This window comes from Durio zibethinus, chromosome 7 (assembly GCF_047325235.1).
Source record: "Durio zibethinus cultivar Kanyao isolate XHJ-2024 chromosome 7, ASM4732523v1, whole genome shotgun sequence".
In the NCBI taxonomy this organism is placed as follows: Eukaryota; Viridiplantae; Streptophyta; class Magnoliopsida; order Malvales; family Malvaceae; genus Durio; species Durio zibethinus.
Window position 1 is genome coordinate 27,910,664 of NC_143168.1, and position 25,509 is coordinate 27,936,172.

Below are 25,509 nucleotides of genomic sequence, written 5' to 3' on the forward strand. Positions count from 1 at the left end.
CTTTTTGTACAGGAGTAATATATTTTATACGATGATATAATATAAAAATAATATATAAAAATAATATGAATAAAAAATATAAAATAATATAATTTAAAATCTTTAAAAATATTATAAATAAATTTAATAAAATAAAAAATATTTTATATTTTTATATTAATAAAAATTGTAATAAATTTTTATGTAAAATATAATATAAATATATAAATATTTTATATTTTATATGTACGAATTATTATTTTCAGATTTTACCTATGGGAAAGTCGGAAGAGCCGAGTTCACACCATTGGTCAATGGAATCAAAGAAAGTCGGCAACTTGTCTGATTGGCCAGGTTGAAGTGACCCAAATAAAAGGATTACAACTTGGCCACAACAACCGTATACATCACTTGACAATCATGAACCAGAAAATTTTGTTGAAAAACACACTATATTTTATTTCTCAATCAAGTTTTTAAACATTATCCTCATCGCCACAAAAACATGTAAAATGATAACAGTAACACCAAGTTCATGACCCTTAAAAGCATATATATGAACTAAAAGAAACACTAAATAGTTTAGAACTTTTGATGCTAGCATTACACGATTGCAACTATGGCAAAGGCGGTGAAGACTCCATTAACACTTGACTTCGTTCAAGCCATAGGCAAAGTACAGGAAGGTTGGATCAGTGGCACCATCCTTATAGTATGCAAACACCAGGCTACCATCATCATGCATGCTCTCACCCACAAAACTGCAACACAATTACTCAAATCGTAAGAAACAATAATGGATTCTAAATCAAGTTTAATTACAGATAATCGGAGTAAGATAGACAAGAGTTGCATTACAATTGGAAATCTTTAATCTTCGAAAGCAAATACTTGGTTGCTCCCTCTATGTTCTTCTTGAACGACTCTTGCTTCTCTGGCTCTAATTTGGGTGTCAAGTTCTTGATGTACCTCTTCATGAAGGTAACAAACTGTTTCTTGTCAAAAGCAGGTTGCTCCTGCAAATCACACCACCCGCAAATTTTAGATGATAGCAAAATAATTAAGCTGTAAATCATGGAAAGCATGTGTTGTTGATTTACCTGAAGTCTGAAAGTGTCGACAATGTCGACAACCTTAACGGCCTGGTCATCAACACCTTCATCTTCATCACCACCTTCTGCTGAAGGGTTAGCCCCAATGTCTACATTGACAGCTCCTTGGACAACCCACTGCAAATCAATCCGAATATGTTAGTTTAACTCGTGAAAACTAGGAGTGAGCAATTAATCAGTTTGGTGGATTTAATTTGAAAAAATTAATAATCGAACTAATCAACTTTCATTTAATAGTAATCGAACTGATAGAAAATTTTTAAATAACAGATTATAATTGATCCAAAATTTTTAAATAATTGATCACAACTGATCCGACCATAACCGATTCGATCGGTTCATTTATTAATTTTATGATCCTAAAACCGATTGATTTAACCATAACCAATTTAGTTGATCTAAAAAATCCACTATAACCAAATCGGATAAACCAAACTGAATTGATATTTTTCATCGGTTTCAATCGCTTAAATCGGTTTTAACCGATTTTTGCTCACCTCTGGTGAAAACATGACAAACAAAGACAGATCATGTTTGTTTCAATAAACCCACAATTGAAAACACAAGAAAATAAAGAAGGAAAGACTCCGACCTTTCCTTCTACTTCCCATAACATTCCATTCTCGATTTCCTTGTATGGGAAAGAGTCTGAGAGGAGCTCATCACCTGAAACTCATCAACAAGAACTTAAAATTTGATAACTAACAATCAAATCAAAAATCAAAAATCAAAACATCAACCAAACAAAAAGAAACCGAAAATTTCAAGATACATAAATACAATTAAAAGAAAAATAAATTCAATAAGCAAAAGGACAAAACATACAGATCTTGGAACCAATAAGCACAGCAGCAAAGAGATCAATTGAAGACGAAAAAAATTTTTAAAAAAATTTACCTGTGAGGATATCCTGATAAACTAACATATTTGCTGAATATTAAATTATCAATTGATTATTTTCTCTCTGTTTTTGAACTTAAATTTCTATTTCTATGATTTATTGAAGAGAGAGAACCAGAGAGCGAGAGAGCCTATGATGTAAACCGGCAGCGAGGATTTATAGCGGGATGATGTAAATTTACTAAAATAGCCATATGGGTTTCTTTTTGTCGAAATCCCCATTTTGTCCTCCTTCAGCTTTTAACCGTTACGGTAACTTGTACGGTAATTTTGGTGAGATTTACTGATTTTTAGCCACAGTTGAGTCAAACGGTATAAAAGTAAAGTTAAAATTAAACTCTTTAAAATCAAATCAATTCAAATCTTTGTTTTTCTAACCGCAGATGTGTTCAGGGGAAGCTATTCCGGTTATCTGGCGGGCACTTAAGTAAGGTTGCTGAGTTTGGCTTTGCTTTTGCCCCAATCCCGACAGTTTCCTTTTCTGGTGTCCAACTGGGTCCCACCATATCTAGGTTCTCAGCATTTTTTATTTTTATTATTTATTTTTACTAGTTTAGTAGATTTGTCTGAACAGATCGGAACCGTATATACATGTAAAAATATTTCTTTTTTTTTTTTTTTTAGGGATGGAAAGAAAAGGGAATTTAAAAGTTTGAACCTCCATCCTTTATAACAAGTGGCTGTGCTATTGTCTTCCACCCTTTACTAGCTTCTTTTTTGCGATTAAGCAATTATATTTATTTTCATGAGTCTATCGTTGAGGACTAATGTTGATGCCTTTAAAAACATAAATAGAATAAATTAATATTAAAATTGATTTTAAAATTAAAATCTCAAATTCAAATTCAATCATTACTAAGAAAACAAAAAAAGATAAATGAGTGAAACACTAAAAAGAGAATATCCATTGAATGAAGACATATTCCATTGTAAAAGCTGTAGTGGGATTAGAATAAAGGTAGGGCTGAACTTTGACTTGGTTTGGACACCGATTTTGACCCCTAGTGGGGCACATCTCATGTTTACTTTGACAAAAATATTAGATTTAATAATTAAAAATATAATATAATTATATGATATGAATATAATATAAAAAATAAAAATAATATAATTTAAAATTTTAATATCAATTATATGGAGATTTAATAAAATAAAAAAAAATTATTTTATATTTTCGTAACAATATAATTTTTTTATATATAATTTTTATATAAAATATAATATAAATATATAAATTTTAATATTTCACATTATACAAATATATAAATTATTAAAAAATATATCAAAATTATTTTTTAATGCAAAAATATTGCATAAAAAAATTACAAGATCCAATTTTTATAAGTATTTAAAAAAAAATTGCAATGAAGTCGTTATTTATAATAGTATTTTTATATTAAATATAATAACTGATAATTAATTTGATAAATTTTAATATATTAAAAATAAATACTAATTAAATAATAATTTCAAAAAATATTTTAAGAGTATTGATTAATAATTCCTTTTTAAAATAATAGTAACAATCAAACAAGACATAATAAACGTAAAGAATCAGTGGTATTATAAAATGTAAATATACTTTATTTTGTTGTAAAATTTTTTATAAAATTTATATACTTTATTTTATTGTAAAATCTTATATAAAATCTAAGTACAAGTATAAATGAAAAATCAATATTTATAAATTATTAAAATTTGATTCGAATAAAATTTTAAATTTAATTTAATTATTATTAAATTAAATTTAAATTTGAGTAGTTTAATTTATTAAATAAATTTAATTTTAATATTTTAATATTTGACTTGAATAATTTATGAATTTAATTAAATTTTTATATTTTAATTATTTTAATTAAAATATTATTACTTATTCATATATATAAATTTGAATTCAAATTTAAACATAAATAATCAAATTTAAAATCAAATACAAAAATTAAATTTATTTTTAAATAAATTTAATTAAATGAATTTAAATATCTCGATTTTTTTTTTCAAATTAAATTTGAATTTAAAAATTAAAAATTAAATAAAGTTTAAAGTAATAAATTTGGAGTTCAATTCGAACTTCAGTTTAGTTAAACTTAACAACCAATTACCGCGCTTTCCACAGCTGAAGATCCAATTAACTGTATCGGGTCTGAACAAAAAACCCCTAACTAGCGGCATCGCCGCCTCCAAACCCATATCAAAGCAAAGAACAACCGAGAAATCTACAGCTGGATAAACTGATTATGAGAGTGAACCGAGCGAGAAGACACGGAGCGGCTCGCCTCCCTCTCCATGTTTCTCCTCCTTCTCCCAGCCACCGCGTCTTTGCCGCCGCAAACGCCATTTCCTGCTGGTACTGCGACCTAAAAATCTCCACCCTCAACGAACCTCTCTTCCGGTTCGGCCGAAACCACGCCACGATTCTCAAAATCTGGTTTTCCATCGGAACCGGGTTCGGCCTAACCGCACTTGTCGGAGTCACTTCGATTCTTATTTGGCAACTATTCCTTAGCTCCAACACCCATCTAAGCAACCTTTTCAGCTCCGTTTTGTTCGGCTTTTCCCCTTCTTTAAGAATCTCATTTTTCGACGCCGGATACTTATTCGTCTCCACTTTGGTCTCCGTCTCCGTACATGAATTTGGCCACGCCATTGCCCTTGCCAGGTCAAAGTTCAATTTCTATTTATTTGATTGAATTAAAAAAGAATTAACATGTTTTAAGTTGAAAATTTGAGTTTCAAGGTTAGGGTTTTGCTCATGTTTGTTATCATAGGTGAAAAAACAGTGAGGGAATACAGTTGGAGTACATTGCTGTTTTTCTTGCGGTTCTGTTTCCTGGTGCTTTGGTTGCTTTTGATTATGATTTGCTTCAGGCATTGCCTCGGTTAACTTCTCTTCGCGTATATTGTGCTGGTATTTGGCATAATGCAGTGGTAATGTCCCAAATTTATAATCAAATTTTCATGTTTAGATAGTTTATTGTAGTTGTAGTTTAGCATTGTAGTTGGGTTGCAAAAATCTTTGGGTAGTGAAATCATGGTGCAAAGCTGCAATTTTGAATCCGTATAGCATTGTCATTGTGGTCCAGGTTAGAGTTTGACAACCTTACTTTGATACGAAACTCAGCCTTTCTTGATTGGCTTAGGCTTAGTTTAGCATTGTAGTTGGGTTGTAAAAAACTTTGGGTTGTGAAATCATGATGCAATGCTGCAATTTTGAATCAGTACAACATTGTCATTGTGGTCCAGATTAGAGTTTGACAATCCTACTGTGATACGAAACTCAGCCTTTCTTGATCGGCTTAGGCTTAGTGTAATATTTTAGTTGGGTTGTAAAACTTTGATTTGTGAAAACGGCTGTGCAAAGCTAAATTTTGAATTTGTAAATGATTAGCATTGTCATTTTGGTCCAAATTAGAGTTCTACAACCTTACTGTATTGTGAAACTCAGCCTGAATCTAACACACCTCTAAATTTTTTTTTTTTTTCTGCCCTTATAGTTCTGTGCAGTTTGTGGATTGTTGTTGTTCCTGCAGCCTGTGATCCTGTTTCCGTTTTATATACATGCTGAGAGCCCTTTGGTACTTCACTGCAAGTATTTGCTTGTTTGATTTCATTTTACTTATTTGATTTCATTTTACTTATTGTACTTTTTAGATTGAAAACATTAATGGTGATAGGCTTAACTTGTTTTAGCTTTCTCCTGTCTTGAATAGGTTTTGGATGTAGCTCCAGCATCGCCGTTATCTGAGTTTTTGTCTCCTGGGGATGCAATTGTGTCATTGGATGGTGTGCGCATCCATGGTGTACAAGATTGGATGGAGATGACTGTTCTACTAGATAAAAAGATACTTCAGAATTCAAGTGATTCCCATTATTTTAAAAGTTTTGGTGCAGTAGATAGCAGAAAGGGGTACTGTGTGCCTAATGCCTTGTTGGAAGACAACAACAAGGTTCAATTGGCTGACAACCAATCTGTTTGTCCTAATGATCTAGTAGCATTTGTGAAAACTCACTGCTTTGATCCGACTCAGTCGGAAGATGTGGGTGGTGAAGATGGTCATCTTGGAAGAAGAAAAAATGAGCTTTGTTTGAATGCGAAGGGTATTGTCAAACTTGAAAAATGTGGTGATGGATGGGGAACGGTAATGACAAACGGAAGGAGCTGCATGTGTTCCCAGGTAGACGCTTATCTTCGGAAGCATACATTAGCTTTTTCCTATCTCTTACTTGCTTCAAGATGATGCAAGTAATATATTCTTTTTTTATGCCTGCAGGATGAGTCTTGCTTAAGTCCAGTTCAGTCGCCAGGTTCGAATTGGGTTGAGATTACATATTCAAGGCCCTATTCAACAGAATGCTTGCAACTAAGAAATTCCCTTTTAGATTCCAATACTTCTTCTGGTGCCGTAGAACAGAGCTGTGGTGGAACTTTTGTTTTTGTTGGTGATGTAATATCTATGGTGCATTCAGTTCAGTTAACCAAATATCAACCTCGGTGGGGATTTTTTCTTGGTGAATATCTTCCAAATAAGCTGGAAAAGAGCTTAATATGCACATTCCACGTATCTCTGACATTAGCTCTTCTCAACAGCTTGCCAGTAAGTATTACATTTTCACTTCATGGAAAATTTACCTTCTGTTCGAGCATATGTTTTTCCAACTTCACTGCATTAACAAAAAGATATATCTATAAAAATGAAGGTGAATGTGAAATTGATTCGTATTTCTGCGGTTGTACGTAGCTTATGGATTGATGTCTTGAGTAGAAGAGTGTATTTAGATAAGCCTGTGTATTTGACTGCATGATCAATGCTCATCTAATTCCCTTTTTCTTAATTAGGTATATTTTCTAGATGGTGAATCAATTTTGGAGGTGACTTTGTCTCATTTCACATCATTGAGCCCAAGGAAAAGGAGAAAAATTCTTCAACTATGTCTTGTGGGAGGGACTTTCATTTCAGTTATGGCCTTCTTGAAAATCTTCTTTATCAGTTTCTTGTAAAGCAGAAGGTAAATACTAATATAGAAAGATTTTGTAGTTTTCCTTTTCACATGTGCTTTTAACTTCACCTTTTGTTTTAAACCATGAATTTAACAGTGCCAATGTTGCTGTGGGCTGTGCCGTCCAAAATGGATATGGCAGCCGACATATCCCTTAGAAACCGTGCAAGCAAAGCATGGCTGGCTCCCTTTCAGCACCACCTGGACTCCAACAATTTAATTTATTTTGTATGTATGTGAATATTCCCTCATTTGGCCAGTTGGGTTACTCACGATCAATTGGATTCCCTGTTGCAAAATGTTCATTGTCAAAGGATAACATTAATAGGTTCGAATTTCAGCACGCACAACTTTTTTTCTTGTCTCAAAGTTAATGGTCTCAACTCTCATAGAGTGTTGTTAATGCACTTCAGTCTTTTCTTTTCACTCTTGAGCGTTTTTTTTTTTTTTTTTCTTCTTCTAATTTTTTATAAATAAAATTACTTTATTATTTTTTTCACGTAAATTTTCAAAAATAAATTTTCAAAAAATTATAAAATTTTTTGAAAATTTTTTTGATGTTTTAGAAATTTAATTCAGAAAAGGTTTATAATTTTTTGAAAATCTATTTTTAAAAAAAATTATAATTTTCGAAAATTTATTTCTAGAAAATTTTGATTTTCTGAAAATCCATTTATAAAAAATTATAAGTTTTTGAAAATTTAATTTCAAAAAATTATAAAACTCTAAAATGTTGTCAAAGGTTAATTAAATAATTTTACTTAAGAAACAAAAATTGAAATGTGAAAAGAAAAAATGAGAAAAAAAAAATCTATGTCATAGCCAGGTTTTCTTAAATCTTTTTCTATGTAAATTCAAATTCACCATAGACCTTCTTGATCCAAAATACATTAAAATCATGAACATATTAGATGGAGGGGAAGAAAGGAAATGGAATGACATTGGGAGCATTGATGTTGATGTTGACCCTCTATAGTCACCTGTTTCTTTCATGCTTGCATGCCTTCTGCATTTGTAGGTTGCCTTGTCATTTCAGTTGAAGTTAAATTTATTGTGGCTGGTAGTTTCTTGTTCATACTCCATCCCCACTAAAATTTGTTAGAACATCTTTCAAGATTTAAAATCCATCAGAAAAAATTAAAAATGGAAATGATAAATGTGATGTGTAAACAAGTTAAAATAAATCAAATTTACAGCAATCCCTTCTCTTTTTTTTTTTTTTTTTTTTACAAATGTAGGCACAATTAATTTATCTTTCAAATTACATTCAAACATTTAATTTATATAATCAGGTATTTTTTTTACTTAAAATTAGAATTAGAATAATTTTTATACAAATAAATAAAGGGTAAAAAAGTTTAAAAAGTTATTGAATTAAAATTTAATAATAATTTAATTTTTTTAATTAATTAAATATTCAAACATTTATTTTCATTAATTGAATTCTTATTAAAAATAATTAATTATTTTTATCAGGTTTAATTGAGTTAAAATAAATATATAAAAGTTTAATTGGATGAAAGTAAATATTTAAAAAATTAATTACGTTGAAATAAAAGATTTAAGTCTTGATTATTTATAATAAAATATTAGAAATTTAATTGATAAATAATTTTTTATTTGCAGATTTTTTTGACTCTTAAATCTAAACAAAAAAAAATTCACAAAATATTTTCAAATCTAAAACAATATTTTCTCGCATGCCAAACAGTTTTCTATTGCTTCATATATGATTTTTAACTGGATTCAATCCGATCCGATTAAATTTTAAACTGTAACCATTCAATTTTCTCTTATATTTTTATGTAACAACAAAATTAGAGCACATAGATAAGAGACAATAGTAATATTATAAAAATTAATAATTGAAATAATAAAATATTATTATATTATTTTTTTCAGCAACAACCAATGTCAACCAAAAGCAATCCAATCGCAGAACGTTATAAAAGAATCTGAGCCGTCGGATGACTCTCATTCGGACAGCGGTTATTTCGTCGACCTAAACAGTAAGCCAAGACCCTGTCCAAATCTAACGGTCCGAAATTAAGATTTTTTCGAAGACAAAGAAAAAGAAAGCGAAAGAGAAAGACAAGAACCCAAAAAAAATTAACCAAAAAAAAAAGAAAGATAAGAGAGAGAAAGAGATTTTTCACTTTCATTTCTCATTTTCCTGCAAAAAAAAATCTAATTTTTCGGTTCTTCTTTGCTCAATCGAAAAAGGAATTTGAAACGACGAGTCGTTTTTGTTTTTTTTTTTTATTTTCCTTTTTTTTTTTTTTGGTATTTTATCCGATTGAAATCGGAGGTCGAGTTCTTAAATTAAAAGAGGGCGAGGAGGAAGAAGAGAAGGGTGATTTAAACGGTGTCGTTTTTTTTTTAGGAATTTACGTTAATTTTAATTTTAAGTTTATAACTGTTTTAATTATGGGATTGGGGAGTAATGGTGGGGATGATGTGGTGGTGGATGACGGTGATGAAGGTGGTGGCGGCGGCGATGGTGTCGATTGCGGAAATGGAGGGAAGTCTATTGATTCGGTTTCATGCTCAATTTGCCTCGAAACGGTTACTGATGATGGGGATCGATCGTGGGCTAAGCTTCAATGTGGTCATCAATTTCATTTGGGTAAGTCAAAATTGTCAAGATTTGGAACTGATTTTGGTCAAGGAATTTTCTTTTTTCTAAAAAAATTGGGATGGTAAGATCTAGCCTCAATTTGCTAATTTGATTTCTTGGTTGTGTTTAGTTTTGGTTTAATTGAGGAAATCATAAAGATTGAACCTTTTTTCCTTTTTTTTTTAAGTTTTTATTATTTATGCCATTTTATTGGCTGGAAATGAAAATTTAGCTTCATAAAGAATAATAGCTAGTTTAATCAGGCTCAATCTAATGGAGCTTTGATGTTTCAATAAGTTGCTCCTTTTTTTTTTTCTTTTGTCAATTGCTATGGCTGATTACATGATCAGAGTGAATTTTGCATTGCAATTAGTTTTGGAGACTATTAGTAACAGGAAATCAGATTAGAAGAAAAAATTTTCTATGTGGTTCTGGATTGTCCGTATTAGTTATATTGATATATTTTGATGAGCTGCAGCTTGGGAGATGGCTACTGGCATGGACATTAGTTGAATTTGAAGGATCTGAGAGTAGGTTGTATGCTATATTTGTTGGTGTGGTTGGTAGACAGCGTTGGGAAATGATTGTTTAAAATCTGTTTTAAAGGTTCTAATTGATTATTCTTCGTTTTTGTAATGATTGTCTTCAGATTGCATTGGTTCAGCATTCAATATAAAGAGTGCGATGCAATGCCCTAATTGTAGGAAAATTGAAAAAGGTCAATGGCTTTATGCCAATGGTTGCCGTTCATATCCAGAATTTAATGTGGATGACTGGACACATGATGAGGAACTTTATGATCTCAGTTACTCTGAAATGGTAATGGAGCGATATTTCTATGCGAATTCTTTTCTATGCAGTTTCAATATTCATGGCATACAAAAATGGTCTTTATTGCCTTATTTGTATTTACATTTCTTTATTTTTTGCGTCTGGATCAGTCATCTGTTGCCCTCCACCCCATGTCAATTTAAACGACCATCAATTTTACTGGTTATGTGGTGAGGGAAATTTGAGTTTTGAAGCTCTTAGTTAATGAACCAAATTTCTTTTACTAAAGCTGAACCAGTCTTCATTATGTGGGTTTCTTAAGTTCAATCATTTCTGCCGCATTGAAAATTTGACAGATTATGGTTTGAGCTGCACTGCACACTCTATTCACTGCTTTGCAAACCTATACGATCATTTCTCCATGTTAGTGTTTGTTCTTTGCCTTCTTTGGCGCTATACTAGCATTCACTTTAGACTGGCAGATGAGTTGAATAGATTTCAATTTGCTCCTTACTTATTTTGGTTTTTTTTATTCTTTTACAGTCATTTGGAGTTCACTGGTGTCCATTTGGAAGCTTAGCACGACTTCCTTCATCATTCGAGTAAGCATGACCTCACCCTTTAGAGGTTAAATCTGAGTAGTTTTTTGCTTCAATTTCTATGCTGAAATGTGGTGGTCAGTTTTCTCTTCTTCAACATTAAATATTTGCCACCATATATTTTGCATGTTTTCTAGGATGAATCTTTGTGATAAATAACTGCGAGAGAGAGAGAGAGTTTGGTGGAAAGTTGGTATCTTCTTAGCTAGAAACTGATTCAGAAATTGGAAAAGGTTCATCCTCTGCTTATTGGAATTCAAGCAAGTAGTGGATCTGCCTTTAACCTTTATATCAAGATTAATATAACACTAGCTTGAATGTAATATAAGTAGCTTAAGATGGTTTAAAGTCTGCAACTTATGTCATGTGACCCAACTTTAAAAACCTATCTTGATGGTTTTCTCTGTCAGTTGCAAATCAGTTCTGTATGAGATACACAAGATGAATTCCCAATGTTAGGCGAAATTAGGCAGCAGAATCGTCTTTGGGCTGGTAGTATTTCCTAAGCTTAAATCAAAGAAGCATAGCATATCTTGGCATAACTAGAGCCTATTGTTTACTTTATTGGAAGTTACAATATGCTTGTTATTCTAAGTTGGAAAAAACTGTTGTTCTATATCATCATTAACTCTCCCATAGGTAAATGTTCCCGTTTTATTTCTTTACGCATGTCATTACAGTTTCATTTGCCTAGTTCTTCTTGCCTTGTTCAAATTTCAATTATTTTCTTTCCTTAACATGTCTTTTTTTTTTCTGTTCTTTTTTAGGGAAGGAGAGTTCTCGTCAACCGCATGTAAGATTTTTCTTTGTTTTTCTCATAATGCTTGTCTGTTATGGCTTTTATTGATGGACGTTTTCTGGCCTAATATGCTGATATAAGTTATGTTGGGATCCAGATCACGAGTTACTGGGACAGCATGCCATCTTTGCTGAACATTCAGCATCTGCTGCTCATCCATGTCCATACGTAGCTTACTTTGGGCCAACAATTCATCCCTCATCTTCAAATTCCAGTGGAAGTGTTTCAGATGGTTCTAGTTTCAACAGTCACTGGAATGGTCCATCAGTGCCTAGTGAGATGTCTACATCTTATGCTTTTCCTGCAATGGATCTCCATTATCATAGTTGGGAGCATCATTCCCCTCCATTCTCCACATCTAGCAGTCGAATCAGTAGTTCTGATCAACCTTCAAATCCACCTGTTAGTCAAAGGTCCACCAGGAGCAGTTCTGATATGCCAAGATCAGGATCTTTTATGCATCCATTTGTTGTTGGCCACAGGTATGCCTCAACGTGATTGACATTTGTGATTGGATTGAATTTTTATTGTTCTTTTATGTAAAATACAAAATCTATAGAATATTTCACCATTTTGTCCAGCAACCATTTTTTAGAAAACAGTGACAATCACTTACCTCAGAAGAACAACCCCTCCCCAAAAAGTGCTAAAATGAGACACATTGAGGAAACATAGAGTTTGATTTTTATAGTCTGCTGCTTCATTTTTTTGGACTTAAAATATTATTCAGAAAACAAAAATTTAGTGCAGGGTCATATTTTCTTAATTATACAGACAACGTCATACATAAGATGTTCTGTTCTTTCTCCTCTGCTGATTATTTTTATTTCAATTGCTGTATTTCCACAGTTCTGGTGCTAGAGCAGGGAGTTCAGTTGCTTCCTCATTGATCCCTCCTTACCCTGGTAGCAATGCTCGGGCCCGTGATAGAGTTCAAGCTCTCCAGGCATACTATCAACAACAACATCCTAGCACTTCACCAGCTATACGGACACCTATTATTTCTGGCTCCCGAAGGTCAAGCAGTCATAGAAGTCATGCTCAAGTTGGGCCAGCGGCCTCATCATCTGACCAGGTGGGTGGCTTCTATTTCATTCCATCTGGTGCTTCAGGCCGTAACTTTCAAGAGGCGGAAAATCCTCTATCAACTCGGTTCCATGCTTGGGAAAGAGATCATTTGCCTTCATTTTCAATAAACCAGGTTGACAGAGATTCAGGTTGGGGTGTATTCCATCAGTCTGCTGGTGCTTCGGATCCTGGCATAAGATCCAGCAGCTTCCGCCAAAGGCACGGATCTGAAAGGCCATCATCGCAAAATCGTTCATAGTCTTTCTTCCTTTTTACCCTTTTGGGGTGAAGCAAACCTTTTCTATGAATGAAACCAAAATGTTTATGTATGCTTGAGAGACGATATATGATGCTTGAGACTGCCGATCCTGGCAGGCTGAAAAACTGTGAAGTGGCCCGGAAACAATCTTTTTGGTAGCCACATGCAGTGTGCTGGACTTTGGCTTTGAGGATATGAAATAAAATTTTTCAAAAAAAAAAATTTGTTGGTAGAAGTGGGATTTAAGCTACCCTTTTGCATGATTCTCCTGCATAAAAGCACCTGTTGTAATAGGAAATAATGTGGCCTTGACCGAATAAATCCTCGTGAACCCACGGAATGAAATCATATGCTTATAGTATACGACTACGCCTCTAGTTTAGAAGTAGATTGGACCTAGACTCGAGCAATTTGGCTTTTAAGGAAATGCATTTTGTCATCCACATATACTTCTATAAGGAATTGAATTGTTTTCCTAAGATTGGATAAGGAGAACAATGAAAGCATGTCGCCATAACCTTGTTACCGTATAGAATCTCTCCTACAGCAAAAGATCAACCAATTTTATGATCTTATTGAAACTTAGCCTCAATCCAGTCAACACCATAATTCAAGTCATTCGTTCTTATTATCATTTCATTTATCATACGATTTCTCATTAAAATAGGTAGCAAAAACCAGCTCAATAAAGAGAATGTCAGGGTTGAAGTCCGAGACATAATGTTGAAGCAACAACAAACCGGATGATGTTTAATCCAGCCAAGGTCAAAATCCAAATATAACCGATAGTTCTTATGCTAACAAAATATTACAATATGCTAAAGAGATAATCTTGTGCTCCTTGGAGTTCAATCCACTTCAATCAGATTTCACCTGTCAACCAAACAGCAGTTATCAGCACCAAGCAAGGAGATCAACTGCCGGAGAGGAAGATATCAATGATGGGAAATCTATAATAAAAGTAGAAACTGGGATGTAGTTAACCTACAGATGGTGAGCGAGAACGAGATAAACTGCGGCTCCGGCTCTGGCTCCTGCTAGGGCTGCGTCTTGGTGGGCTTCTGCTCACATGTTTACTTTTAGGCTGCATATCAAGTAATTGCAAAATACCAAGGTTTAAGAACACTCAATCCTACCTCCCTCACAAGTCAAAATAACTAAACCTGAATTAGATTCAACTTACAGATGGAGTTGGTGATCTGGATCTGGACCGAGATCTGCAAAAAGTTCCAGAAACAATGAATTCAATATCCAGAACAATCCTCTACTTTAGTACCAAGGCCTCAACATTACTTCCACCTCTGGATAAGCATAATCATAAAAATGGAATATACCATCCATCTTAAGCGGCCACCAGCAGAAGGAGAATTAATATACCACTCATGATCTCACCATTTGGTAATGATCTTATATACAAAAGGTCATGACAGCTAAATGGAAAGAGAAATAAATGATTGAGCACTGACAGACATAATTACTTGAAACAATGAAGAACATCATCCAATTCTCTATCAGCAAACTCAAGCAGATTCCTGAGCACAAAAGAGATAATGTTGGAGTAGTCCCAAGTATGTGTCCTATTCCCTGATTGTTGAGAATGGTGTAGCAAAAGTAAAAGCACTTAATTCAAAGTAGTCCGGCATTTAAATTGCAACCCATCCATTATATACTGATCCAGTCTAGCTCTCTTTGTGCTCCATACATCACATATCAGAATTGTTAGACCTTTAATGGTTTCCAGAGGTGCTCGACAACAACAATAGAATTACCTCAACAACAAAATGAGTTGCAGGCATTTGAGCACCACATCACATCAAGTTCCTAACATCCAATCCCCAAATCGCCGCAAAGAGCCAGATCTAGCAAGGAAACAAGGCAATCCTTATGAAAAAGGTATGATAACTGGCGAACCAAGTAAACCTTTTTCACAATCACCCCCTCCAGTTTGGAAAAATATTTTTTTACTTAAGCCGATAAAAGAGTTTAAGGGTTTGCATAACACAGATTAGGACAAGATGATAAGCTTTCTAATCTGAAATAGATTAGAAAACATCAATGTAATTTTATCTCACATTCAACATAATAAAGATAGATCGAAAAACCTCTGTTTTTCTTGGCGTCTAAAATTGCAAGGCACAACTTGATAGTGAGAATGATGATGATTAAAATATAACACCCCTTAATCCAATTACTCGATTAATTTTGAATTCTATAAGAAGAATAAATGAAAAAGTGAAGATAAGAAAATATTAACAAATGGACTAGTCTGAAACCGTGAACCAACATAAGCAAACCAAAGCATGGACATCGGACAAACACTTAACTACATTTAAGGAAGACTCAGATTCAACTAGAGCTTGACAGCTGACAAACACTTAGATACGTGTAAAAACTCAGCTATATTTAAGGAAGGCTCAGATTCAGCTAGAGCTTGACAGTTGACAAACACTTAGATATTTGTAAAAACTCATGGGATGGTATTAAGCAATTTGATGTCTACACAATAACTAAGGTTCACAAGCCTTTCTCTGCCAAGCCAAAAGCTGACATCCAATCAAACTGCAAGTAAATTGTAAAAAGTTAACACCATGCACAAGGAACATGAAAAATGTACCTGAAGATTCTTCGAGAAAAGGAATCCAGTATCAATGAAGTATTCAATTGAAGTAAAAAAGGCCCAAAGAAAAAGAAGTGAATGGCTAAATAAAATTAAATTCCAGTGCGAAAGAAATTTTTGATTTCAGCAGAAGATAAAGACTTAGATATTGAGTTTATAGGACTTAACTATTAGGGGCAAACTAAGATTTTTTCAAAATAAGAATGCTATTAAGTCCACTTATAGAGATCACAAATGGGAACTTACAGAATAAGTCACTTGGAAATTCATTTAAAAACTAGTTGAAAATAAAAGCATCAACAACATGCAGAGGAAGAAAAAATAAAATAAACTTAAGCCATACCTTGACGTAGAGGGGGCAGCTGACATTGAGTGGGAACGCGGTGAAACAGACCTAGATACAGATGGAGAACGATGCGAGTATCTGGCCCTAGGAGACTTGCTGTAGAATAGGTCAAATAAGGTAACTTGAATATGGACTAAAACATAAATATTCAAACTGATATTTTCATCGAATAATGAAGACTGACCTCCGGCTCCTGCTACTATAGCTACGGCTGCGACTAGGGCTGTGACTATATGGGCTATGACTTGGACTTCTAGAGTAGCTGCGCCTAGAATCATATCTTGAATCATACTCCTTCACCTGAATAAAACAATAAGATATTTGATCAAGTAGTGTTGCAAAAGCATGGATCGAGAATTAAATATGCACCATAACATACCCGTATGTAAGCCCGGCTAAATGCATTTCGAAACTCAGAGTCATCAAGCTTCCTTATCTGCAGAGTCCAAATAGAACTCATTAAAGAAGTATTGCCATTCATTGTTAAGGAGGTTACACAAACCCCAACTCCACATAAACAAGTTAAAGCTTAAAGGTTCGCAAGGTTAAAGCACAGCAGCTTACAGCATATTTCATGTCATCATAGTTTGTGTAATCTACAATCCCTGTCATGCCTGCAAAGAAATTGCAATAACATTAATATGACAGCCGCATAAAAATTTCTTTCCAAGATAACCGTCAAAGAAATGTAATCCACAAGGCAATCAAGTGCAGGTGCAAATTTGCAATGCATCATATTGATATGAATAAATAAAATCTCATTTGTTAACCCATGGACGGGGCCACATTATAATCAGAGATGCCCCTCTCATGCTGTATAGCCCTAGCATTCTCAACACAATCAATTTAGTGTGAATTGATCCTAGAGGAATCTAAGCTATTTCAACTGATAGTTAAGGAAAGAGGTGTTAATGCAATAAATAAAATGATAAGGATTCTACTCACCTCCACGATCACGAAACACTTGAGAGAAACAGACATCCCCGGCTTTGCGCATGTGATCCTGGTCATAAAGCAAAAACAATTTTAACAAGTACAAACCAGGTCAAATGAACAACATACTCTTAGGCATTTCAAAAACTTTTATGCATAGAATATGTTACTCCATATGGATTACAATTCAAGAATTCTACAATATTTTATTATCATTCATCATATTATAATTTATGCACTTGATATGTAATTTGATTATTTGAAAGGAATTAAGACACATGGAAAGGCAACAATCAAGGAAAAATTATAAGCAAAAAAAATGAATTAAGGAAGTTACAACTAATGTTGAAACAATAGCTAATCAACTCACTTTTAGGTCTTGCCAAGAGGCAGAAGATGGTAAACCAGTCACCAAAACTGCATATAAAGGGATCATAAGGTTAAATTAAATTTAAAACAGCAAGCAGTTTGCCGAACTACAAAGATGATTTCAAAGGTTATATATACCACGATAGTCAGATCGCCTGGAAGGTCCGCGGCTACTGCTGCCACTGTAACTGCTATGGCGATCCACAGATGATGAAGGCCTTCGCCCACCATGAGCAAGTTCAACCTAACAAACAGAACAGAATAAACATGATCAGATAGGCAAAAACTCTTTAAACAGAAAAGAGACTATAACCCGAATATACGAACAGGGCAATATTAACTACTAACCCGTAAACGATACCCATCCAAGTCATACCCATCTCGACCACGAATTGCATCTTCAGCATCACGCGGATCCTCAAACTGCAATTTTTCACTGTCAGAATACTGAAACCTGAAAACTTATTTCCTCTTTCCTTGGCCTCGTAATAATAAAATATGAAAACTCACCTCAACAAAAGCATAACCAGGGGGCCTTGGTGGGATCTTCAAATCAATATCAACAATGGGCCCATACTGAAATATAGAAACACAAACAATAAGGAAGCAACAAAAACAAAATTAAAAAGAATGATGCATTGAACAGTGATTTGGAAACCCCAAATTGTAGTTTTGAGCTAAAATTAATTAATATAAAGACACCCTTTATTCTTTTTCACCCTAATAATCATGCCATATCTCCATCCATCCACAAATAAACCTATAAGAACAATTGAAGACAATTTTACAGTACACTACTTTTTGCATATATTTACTAAACAATGAAGAATAAAAATATAACATAAATTATAAACAAAAACAAAAACAAAAATAAAAATAAAAAAAACCTTGTAAAACAAATCTTCAACTTCTCTCATACGAGTGTCCCCAGGCAGATTGCCTACATAGAGCGTGCGGCTTGAACGGCTCATCTCCCCTGAAACAAAACTCATTTAAAAATGTATATATATGAAAAAAAAACTAATTTTTTTATTGTCAAGCTAACTTTATCTGCAAAATGTTTTTGAATCTTAATATATATATATATATATATATATATATAACAATCAAACATCTTTCAATCACCATCAAACAAATACTAAAGAAAGCTAATTACACACAAAAAAAAAAAACTTTTATGATAATAAAAAATGGAAATTGCCGTAATAAACAGGTCAATCCAAAACATAGATATAAACAAAAAAATAATTACAAAAAACCAAAAAAAAAAAAAAAGGAAAAAGCTTCCTTTTTCAAATTCAGTAGTTGAAACAGAGCACAAAATTTTAAAAAAAAAATAAAAAAATAAGGAAAAAAAGGTTACCTTGGAAGAGAGGGTTGAGAGAGAATGGTGAAGTTCAGGGAAGTTTTGTTTCCAAGAGGATTTAGATTAGATTATTCTGGAAGGCTTCGTGGCTTCGGAGGAGTTTAAAAGGAAGAGGGACAGACGACAAAGGAATCCCATCGTATGTTGTCACGTGTTCGTATTTGATTTTTCTGTCTTACGGTTACAGATTCTCAACCATTGGATTTTCAGATGCAAATGTTTTACGGTTTTACCCCTATTCCTTCTGAAATTATCTAATGGGCTGGATGCTGGCCCATATGGGGGTGCCTTATGGGCAAGCCTGAAAAACTTAAAGGCCGCCGCGTTTATATACAGGCCTGGTGGACCATTGGGCTATGCCCGTATTTTCTATTTATTATTATTTGGATTTATAAATTTTTGAATTAAATAAAATTTTAATATGAAAAAATATATAAATTTTTTGGTTTAATTGTCAATTACGTGGACTTTTAAGATTGTTCCAATTTGTAATTTTAGATGAATAATGAAAGGCTTATTTTCAAAATTAATAAAAGGAAAAAGCTTTTTTGAATTAATAGTTTAAAAAAAAATTATTTATGTTGATGTAAAATTAATTTAATTTTACATTTTTTATAATTTTTATACTATATATATTTGTTTAATCAAATTATTGTATTTTATGCTTTATTCATAAAAATTATGCAAGTCAAATTTTAAGTTAATTAAAAATGTTTAATTATTTGTTTAATATAAAAAATTTTAATAAAATTAAACATATATTAAAAAGGATAGTATCTTCAATCCAATATAACAAAAATATTAAATTAAGTTTGAAACTTTAACTGAATAATGTCATTATATTATTAAGTTCAACCACCCATTTGTTAAAATATTAATAGTTTATAAAATTAATAAAATGGTATAAAGTTTTCACTGATATATCTCTATCTCTCTTCAATAGTTTATTTAAAATAATCATATATAGCAGATGAGCAAATGGGATGTGCCAATGGTTTTGGTTTAAAAAATAGACAAATAACAAACTTACAATAAACTTGATTTTAATAATTTTTTAAGAGAAATTAGGTAATTATATACCTAAAGTTTCTTTAATATCAAATAAAACTAGAAATTATCAAATAAATTTTGCTTTCTATTGTAAATGTCTAAAAAGTTACTCTTTGAGGCTAAGAAAAATTAAAGTATAAAATTACATATTTAAATATATTTTTATTTTTATAAAAATGTACTAAAGATAATAAAATAAAAAATGTGAAATAATCAATTGAAAGGTTTTAGATGGCTAGGGATGTAAAAAATAAATCAAAAAAATTAAAATTGATTTAAAATTTTAATATTTGATTTAGTTTAGATCAAATTTTTTTATTTGATTATGACTAAATTCGAATATTAAATATATATTTGATTTATATTTAATTTTAAATTAAAAAATAAAAAATAAAAAAATATATAATTAAATTATATATTTTTAAATTTTATAAAATAAAAATAATTACTTTATATTTAAATTTATTAAAAATTATATTTAAATAATATATAAAAAATAAAAAATAAATTTTAAAAACTGAATAATCCAACTATAATATTCAAATCAAATAGTAAAAAATTTAATTTAAATTTAAATTAAATTTTAAAAATTCATAATTTTATATATTATTTAAAAAAACCAATGAAATTTAATATGACTCAAACTCTTTGTGCCCTTACATACGGCGGATTTCCTCCGCCGACGGTTTTCTTTTCTCCCTTCGCCAATTTCGCTTTGTCTTCTATCTTTCTCTTCTATATAAAGAGGAGAAAAAAAGAAGACACTTGTAATTGTTTTTCTCTTTTATTTGTGTCTTTCGAACAGGGTTATTCTCTCTCTCCAAAATGGCGGAATTTAAGAGCAAGTTTGAATCCATAAGGGAATGGGTTGTCGATCACAAGCTTAGAGCTGTTGGTAATTATTTTCTTTTTTCAATTTTCAAGGATTTTGTTTGGAAAAATTATGAGTTTCTTTTGTCAGGATCTTAATCTTGTTTTTTTTTTGGTTTCAAACAAAAGGGTGTTTGTGGCTTAGCGGTATTGCGGGTTCCATTGCTTACAATTGGTCTCAACCCAACATGAAAACCAGCGTTAAGATCATTCACGCTAGGTAAGTCTTTTATCTTTTTCATTTAATTTTCTTTTATTAGGTTTTTGAAATTTTGATTCATTTATATATCTTTTGTTGGATTCATCCAGAAGGGCATTAGAAAGTAATGAAATTTGTCCTCTGGAAGCTTGGAAAAAGGGAATTTTCTATTAGAATTTTTCTTTTTTCTTGCGTGTTTGATAATTTTATAGGGCTTCAAATCATCCCTCTATTCCTCTTGGTGTTGGGTCGTAAATGGTTTGATTATTAGTGTTTCTAGCTGTTGGTTTCGATTAGATGAGCCAAATATCTCACCTGTGCTAGGTGATGCAAATTAGAGCTATGGTGATTTGTTGTGTCTGGAATTTTGTTGCAGAAGATTTCTGATATCTAATTAATTGGACTGTAATAAGGATTAGAAAACTATTTTTCTAAACCATAAAAGAATTTGAACCATTGGAATGGTTTTCCCCGGTTTATTATGAGGGGATTTTTCTAGGTTATGGTGAAAATACTGCAGAATTTTGTGTGATACTATCTGTTTGATTCTGCAAGTTTGCTTGAACTCTATGTGATACCATCTGTTTGGTTCTGCAAGTTTGCTTGAAGGTCATATCCTTACCCATTCGTCTTTTAGCCTTAAAAGTAGACCTGCCAATGTAAAACATGATATAATGACATGAACACCATTCGGAAAAAAGACATGAAAATGGTGAAAATGGTACGGTTTAAAATTTTAGCAATAATTACATATGTATTTAATAAAATCAAAAAAATATATTTCATATTTTTATATTAACACGAATTATGACACACGTAATTTAATTCTTGTGTAAAACATAACACTAACACACAAATTTTAGTATTTTACATAATATGAATTCACGATTAGTCAGGGCTACCTAAAAGAGGACAAAAATGGTTGAAGGGAGGGGTTGAAGGGGCCTCCAACAAAATAGTTCTGTCTTTGTACATGCGCAAGGTTGATACCTCTTTAAAACGTGCTTTACTCTTCTTTTGTATCTTCATATTGCTTATTATGATAGCTTCTTTTATGGCGCATTTGATTTGTATTTATTGCAAAATTAATGTTTGCATAATCTGTCTTTCTCGAGATTGACTGTCATTTTGTGTTTCCGAGCTTGTACTAGCTTTGGATGTTTACAACTTGCTTTACTTACTGTGCCTCATTGTTAACTCATTGTCCTCTGCCTTCAATTCAGGTTGCACGCACAAGCCCTTACATTAGCTGCGTTAGCTGGTGCTGCAGTGGTTGAATACTATGATCATAGGAACCGGACCAAAGCCGATCCGTATGCAAGTTACCTCTCAGTTGATGCATACTCTCACAAGGAGTAGATGATATGTTTTAGTTCTATAACTTACTCGGTTTAATATATATATATATATATTTGTTTGCCCTTAATGGATGGATGGTTAATTCCAACTGTGTCACTTGTCTGAATTCTATGAAAATGAACACATTTGAATGGTTTTAGGGAGGTTTTGCAGCCTTGGGCTGAGGATCTAGTACGTTCTCCTTTGTTGCTTGTGGCTATGTGCCGCAATGGTTCAAAGAATTGTATTACTTGGGTTGGGGAGTCGGTCGATTTTCAACAACAAAGAAAATAAGAAAAAAAATAAAGGCTTTAAGTCAATATTGACCGTTGATCACCATTCCTTTGTACAGCAAACGGTGCACAACTGCCGCACTTGACAAAACGAGTCATAAGTACGCTTAATAATTTAATAAATGACACAATAATTTAAGATATAATATGCAATATGGCCACAATATAAATTCGATTATATGAATTATAAATAAAAATAATATATTTTAAAATATTAATAATATTTTTATATAAAATTAATAATAATATTTTATATTTTATATTTTTATATCAATACAAATTATAATATATAATTTTTATATGTAAATTTTAATATTTTATACGTTTAATTACATCAATCATCAAAAGATCTTCGGGTACAAAAATAAATGCTCTAAAAGGTAAAAAACCTAAGTTGTCTTAGTCTTCTGCGTCAAAGTCGCCGCCTTTCCCTTCAGTTTCAGCTTCAACGCTTCTCGATTGGTAACTCTCTTTTCCCTTAATTGATAACATATGGTTAATTTTCTGTGTTTCTTTCCGAGAAAATGGATGAAATTTTGATTGAATATCCTACTGAAAAAAAAATCAACAAAGGAAAATTCATTGGTTGCTCAAAAATTTTTACTTTTTTTTTTCTTTTAATTACTTCCATAGTTTTGATGTAATTTAGTTTTTGCAGTGTCTCAGCCACAAAAGTGTGTATAACTCAAAGATAGGCTACTTAAATATTGTCACTGAATCATTGATTTAATCTTATCATTAAGACTGGGTGGAAGAGTATAAGTTTGGGTATCAAGAAAATGAGGGAAAAATGAGAAACTTTAGTAAAATTGGGTTGATTTTAATCTTTTTTTTTTGTTGGCTAATTGGCATAGGATAAATTGAAAATGAGTAAAGGTAGTGCAGCAGGACCCAAGGGCAAGAAGAAGGGAGTTACCTTCACTATTGATTGTTCGAAGCCCGTGGAGGATAAAATCATGGACATTGCCTCACTGGAGAAGTTTCTACAGGAGAGAATCAAGGTTGGAGGGAAGGCTGGTGCACTTGGTGAAACTGTAACTCTCGCCCGTGAGAAGAGCAAAATCACTGTTACTTCTGATGGTGCCTTCTCCAAGAGGTAAAAAAGAAAGAGAGGATGTTTTATTGGCTTTTAAGTTAGGATTATATTTTTCTATACTTGTATCAAACTGTTCAAGGCATGAGCTTTCTTGGGTTATGAGTACTTAAAAATATTCAGGAAAATATTTGATTAACCTATTGTGCTTGTATATATTCGAATTGAGGTTGATTTTGATTTGCTTCTCTTATGATAGCATTATTTTCTGCGACCTCCGATAACTTTGGTGTTGGCATGCTTGGTCTTTTTCTTGGCTGACTGGTTTATGTCTCTAGCTATGGCCTTTATAAGTAAAAAGAAACTTCAATTCTCTGATTGAGCCAAATTTTCCTGTGTGGTTTTCAGATAAAATATAATGTGTGTAGGGACTTAGAGGAATCTTTTGGTTGGCGTTAGGCTTTTATAAACATGGGGGATATTTCTATTTTAGTTCCCTCATTGTTTCCAATTGCCTGTAAAGTCTTAAAATGGCATTTTTCTATGTTGTATTGCTCATAGTTTGCACTATGATTTGGATTATGTGGCATTGTGCTTGAACATATATACTTTATTGTACATGTTCATTCCCTCAGTCGCTTTGTACACTTTTGTCCAGGTATCTGAAGTACTTGACCAAAAAATACTTAAAGAAACATAATGTACGTGATTGGCTCCGAGTGATTGCATCCAACAAAGACCGAACTGTTTATGAACTAAGGTACTTCAACATTGCTGAGAACGAGGGTGAGGAAGAAGATTGATACCTGGGAACAGTCAGTTGTCATGCTAGTTGCTTTGTCACCTTTTTTATTTCAGTATTTGATTATTTGAGGCTTTGAACAATCAGGTTTTACAAACCTTTTGTTATCTATTGAATATGAGATTTTGCAATGCCTCTGTTGTACCAATTGAACGTATTTTATGTTGTGATTTTGTCATTAAGCTTAGAATGATTTGGAGTTTGAACAGATTATGCTATCAATTATGATGATTGGAGGCATTCCACCTATTTATTATAATCGTTGCTATCAATTATGCGATCGGTGGTTCCAGGTTAATTATAATTGTTTCTAGTAATTATCTAATATCCTAAACCTGATCGGAGGTCCTACCAATTTCAGTGGAGCATGTCAATGAAATTAACATGATTCCTGAATAACACTCAATGAGTTATATGTATATGATTGACAGATTCATTCAGTAAGAGCTGCTTTCTAATGTATTTCATTGGACTTCGGATGAGTTTCATTGTTTGAAGGATTTGGAATGGTGGTTCTTTGATGAAAGATGCAAGGTTTATACATTCGGGGCAAGATCAATTATGCTATCGGTGGTTCCAGGTTAATTATAATTGTTTCTAGTAATTATCTAATATCCTAAACCTGATCGGAGGTCCTACCAATTTCAGTGGAGCATGTCAATGAAATTAACATGATTCCTGAATAACACTCAATGAGTTATATGTATATTATTGACAGATTCATTCAGTAAGAGCTGCTTTCTAATGCATTTCATTGGACTTCGGATGAGTTTCACTGTTTGAAGGATTTGGAATGGTGGTTCTTTGATGAAAGATGCAAGGTTTATACATTCGGGGCAAGATGGCCCCTTCTCAACACCTATCCAAAAGTGGCAATGCAAATTCTCGACTTTGTTCTGCTTGGTCAGGATTTGATTAACATTTGCATCTTATTTCACTTATGTTCTAAGCTTTACATTTGTTGCAAAGTTCTGTATTTCAATAGAGCACTTGTGTGGGAATGTTCAATCGTTGCAGCATTGCTCAATGATATGCTTTTTCAATTGGTTTCTTTCTCTCTTGGTAAAACATTTATAAGACAACGAGTGATCCTGGACTTGGTCAGATGTGAAAACTACCACAAACTGTGGGGGGGTGAAGCAAGGAAGTAAATTCCTGCCAAATATAGGGAGTCACATCTACATAGGGATT

The 25,509-nt window shown here is 32.5% G+C and overlaps 6 protein-coding genes across 17 annotated transcripts; 4 read left to right on the forward strand and 2 right to left on the reverse strand.

Annotated features, from left to right (window-relative positions):
• Positions 1 to 412: 412 nt before the first annotated feature.
• On the reverse strand, positions 413 to 2,124 carry LOC111277945 (Methionine sulfoxide reductase (MSS4-like) family protein). Its single transcript, XM_022864389.2, has 5 exons — positions 1,989 to 2,124; positions 1,684 to 1,757; positions 1,080 to 1,208; positions 838 to 995; positions 413 to 740 (listed from the first exon to the last, which is right to left on the reverse strand). The coding sequence occupies exons 1-5, from the start codon at positions 2,014 to 2,016 to the stop codon at positions 623 to 625; spliced, it is 507 nt and encodes a 168-aa protein (XP_022720124.1). The 5' UTR covers positions 2,017 to 2,124; the 3' UTR covers positions 413 to 622.
• A 1,950-nt stretch (positions 2,125 to 4,074) lies between these two features.
• Positions 4,075 to 7,415, forward strand: LOC111277328 (Peptidase M50 family protein). 2 transcript variants are annotated; one of them, XM_022863704.2, is made up of 7 exons: positions 4,075 to 4,650; positions 4,772 to 4,919; positions 5,486 to 5,566; positions 5,702 to 6,166; positions 6,263 to 6,586; positions 6,829 to 6,998; positions 7,087 to 7,415. In XM_022863704.2, exons 1-6 carry the CDS (start codon positions 4,229 to 4,231, stop codon positions 6,988 to 6,990), a joined length of 1,602 nt encoding a protein of 533 aa, XP_022719439.2. In that variant the 5' UTR covers positions 4,075 to 4,228; the 3' UTR covers positions 6,991 to 6,998; positions 7,087 to 7,415. The 2 variants fall into 2 exon arrangements, with proteins under 2 accessions (XP_022719439.2, XP_022719440.2); XM_022863705.2 differs by lacking the exon at positions 5,486 to 5,566 and having other exon boundaries at positions 4,082 to 4,650.
• A 1,550-nt stretch (positions 7,416 to 8,965) lies between these two features.
• Positions 8,966 to 13,337, forward strand: LOC111277329 (E3 ubiquitin-protein ligase RFI2). The gene is made up of 6 exons (XM_022863708.2): positions 8,966 to 9,615; positions 10,256 to 10,425; positions 10,921 to 10,979; positions 11,744 to 11,769; positions 11,873 to 12,257; positions 12,625 to 13,337. The coding sequence occupies exons 1-6, from the start codon at positions 9,417 to 9,419 to the stop codon at positions 13,100 to 13,102; spliced, it is 1,317 nt and encodes a 438-aa protein (XP_022719443.2). The 5' UTR covers positions 8,966 to 9,416; the 3' UTR covers positions 13,103 to 13,337.
• Positions 13,338 to 13,788: 451 nt separating this feature from the next.
• LOC111277330 (serine/arginine-rich splicing factor SR30-like) lies at positions 13,789 to 18,808 on the reverse strand. 11 transcript variants are annotated; one of them, XR_016343758.1, is made up of 16 exons: positions 18,731 to 18,808; positions 18,255 to 18,343; positions 17,878 to 17,943; positions 17,716 to 17,790; positions 17,506 to 17,611; positions 17,369 to 17,415; positions 17,011 to 17,068; positions 16,630 to 16,679; positions 16,445 to 16,501; positions 16,250 to 16,365; positions 16,063 to 16,161; positions 14,872 to 14,961; positions 14,581 to 14,634; positions 14,286 to 14,319; positions 14,091 to 14,186; positions 13,789 to 13,975 (listed from the first exon to the last, which is right to left on the reverse strand). XR_016343758.1 is itself a non-coding variant. In XM_022863709.2 (15 exons), exons 2-15 carry the CDS (start codon positions 18,336 to 18,338, stop codon positions 13,961 to 13,963), a joined length of 957 nt encoding a protein of 318 aa, XP_022719444.1. In that variant the 5' UTR covers positions 18,339 to 18,343; positions 18,731 to 18,808; the 3' UTR covers positions 13,789 to 13,960. The 11 variants fall into 11 exon arrangements, 7 of the variants coding, with proteins under 7 accessions (XP_022719444.1, XP_089620342.1, XP_089620343.1 ...); XR_016343760.1 differs by having other exon boundaries at positions 13,789 to 14,019; XR_016343759.1 differs by having other exon boundaries at positions 14,581 to 14,686.
• Positions 18,809 to 20,441: 1,633 nt separating this feature from the next.
• LOC111277331 (uncharacterized) lies at positions 20,442 to 22,350 on the forward strand. The gene is made up of 3 exons (XM_022863713.2): positions 20,442 to 20,678; positions 20,783 to 20,873; positions 22,076 to 22,350. The coding sequence occupies exons 1-3, from the start codon at positions 20,609 to 20,611 to the stop codon at positions 22,209 to 22,211; spliced, it is 297 nt and encodes a 98-aa protein (XP_022719448.1). The 5' UTR covers positions 20,442 to 20,608; the 3' UTR covers positions 22,212 to 22,350.
• A 457-nt stretch (positions 22,351 to 22,807) lies between these two features.
• Positions 22,808 to 24,577, forward strand: LOC111277332 (Ribosomal L22e protein family). The gene is made up of 3 exons (XM_022863714.2): positions 22,808 to 22,945; positions 23,338 to 23,579; positions 24,175 to 24,577. The coding sequence occupies exons 2-3, from the start codon at positions 23,350 to 23,352 to the stop codon at positions 24,317 to 24,319; spliced, it is 375 nt and encodes a 124-aa protein (XP_022719449.1). The 5' UTR covers positions 22,808 to 22,945; positions 23,338 to 23,349; the 3' UTR covers positions 24,320 to 24,577.
• Positions 24,578 to 25,509: the final 932 nt, after the last annotated feature.

Bases quoted from the DNA above. Each gene is read 5' to 3' on its own strand.
- LOC111277332 (XM_022863714.2), top strand. From the start codon at position 23,350: ATGAGTAAAGGTAGTGCAGCAGGACCCAAGGGCAAGAAGAAGGGAGTT. The intron at 23,580-24,174 runs GTAAAAAAGAAA...ACTTTTGTCCAG, and splicing joins GATGGTGCCTTCTCCAAGAG to GTATCTGAAGTACTTGACCA.
- LOC111277331 (XM_022863713.2), top strand. From the start codon at position 20,609: ATGGCGGAATTTAAGAGCAAGTTTGAATCCATAAGGGAATGGGTTGTC. The intron at 20,679-20,782 runs GTAATTATTTTC...TTCAAACAAAAG, and splicing joins TCACAAGCTTAGAGCTGTTG to GGTGTTTGTGGCTTAGCGGT. The intron at 20,874-22,075 runs GTAAGTCTTTTA...CCTTCAATTCAG, and splicing joins GTTAAGATCATTCACGCTAG to GTTGCACGCACAAGCCCTTA.
- LOC111277329 (XM_022863708.2), top strand. From the start codon at position 9,417: ATGGGATTGGGGAGTAATGGTGGGGATGATGTGGTGGTGGATGACGGT. The intron at 11,770-11,872 runs GTAAGATTTTTC...GTTGGGATCCAG, and splicing joins AGAGTTCTCGTCAACCGCAT to ATCACGAGTTACTGGGACAG. The intron at 12,258-12,624 runs GTATGCCTCAAC...GTATTTCCACAG, and splicing joins CCATTTGTTGTTGGCCACAG to TTCTGGTGCTAGAGCAGGGA.
- LOC111277328 (XM_022863704.2), top strand. From the start codon at position 4,229: ATGAGAGTGAACCGAGCGAGAAGACACGGAGCGGCTCGCCTCCCTCTC. The intron at 5,567-5,701 runs GTACTTCACTGC...TGTCTTGAATAG, and splicing joins TACATGCTGAGAGCCCTTTG to GTTTTGGATGTAGCTCCAGC. The intron at 6,587-6,828 runs GTAAGTATTACA...TTTCTTAATTAG, and splicing joins CTCTTCTCAACAGCTTGCCA to GTATATTTTCTAGATGGTGA.
- LOC111277945 (XM_022864389.2), bottom strand. From the start codon at position 2,016: ATGTTAGTTTATCAGGATATCCTCACAG. The intron at 1,758-1,988 runs GTAAATTTTTTT...GATGAGTTTCAG, and splicing joins TTATCAGGATATCCTCACAG to GTGATGAGCTCCTCTCAGAC. The intron at 741-837 runs GTAATGCAACTC...ATTGTGTTGCAG, and splicing joins AAGATTAAAGATTTCCAATT to TTTTGTGGGTGAGAGCATGC.
- LOC111277330 (XM_089764216.1), bottom strand. From the start codon at position 18,338: ATGAGCCGTTCAAGCCGCACGCTCTATGTAGGCAATCTGCCTGGGGAC. The intron at 17,944-18,254 runs GTTTTTTTTATT...TCTATATTTCAG, and splicing joins TTGAAGATTTGTTTTACAAG to TATGGGCCCATTGTTGATAT. The intron at 17,612-17,715 runs GTTAGTAGTTAA...TCTGTTTGTTAG, and splicing joins TGGATGGGTATCGTTTACGG to GTTGAACTTGCTCATGGTGG.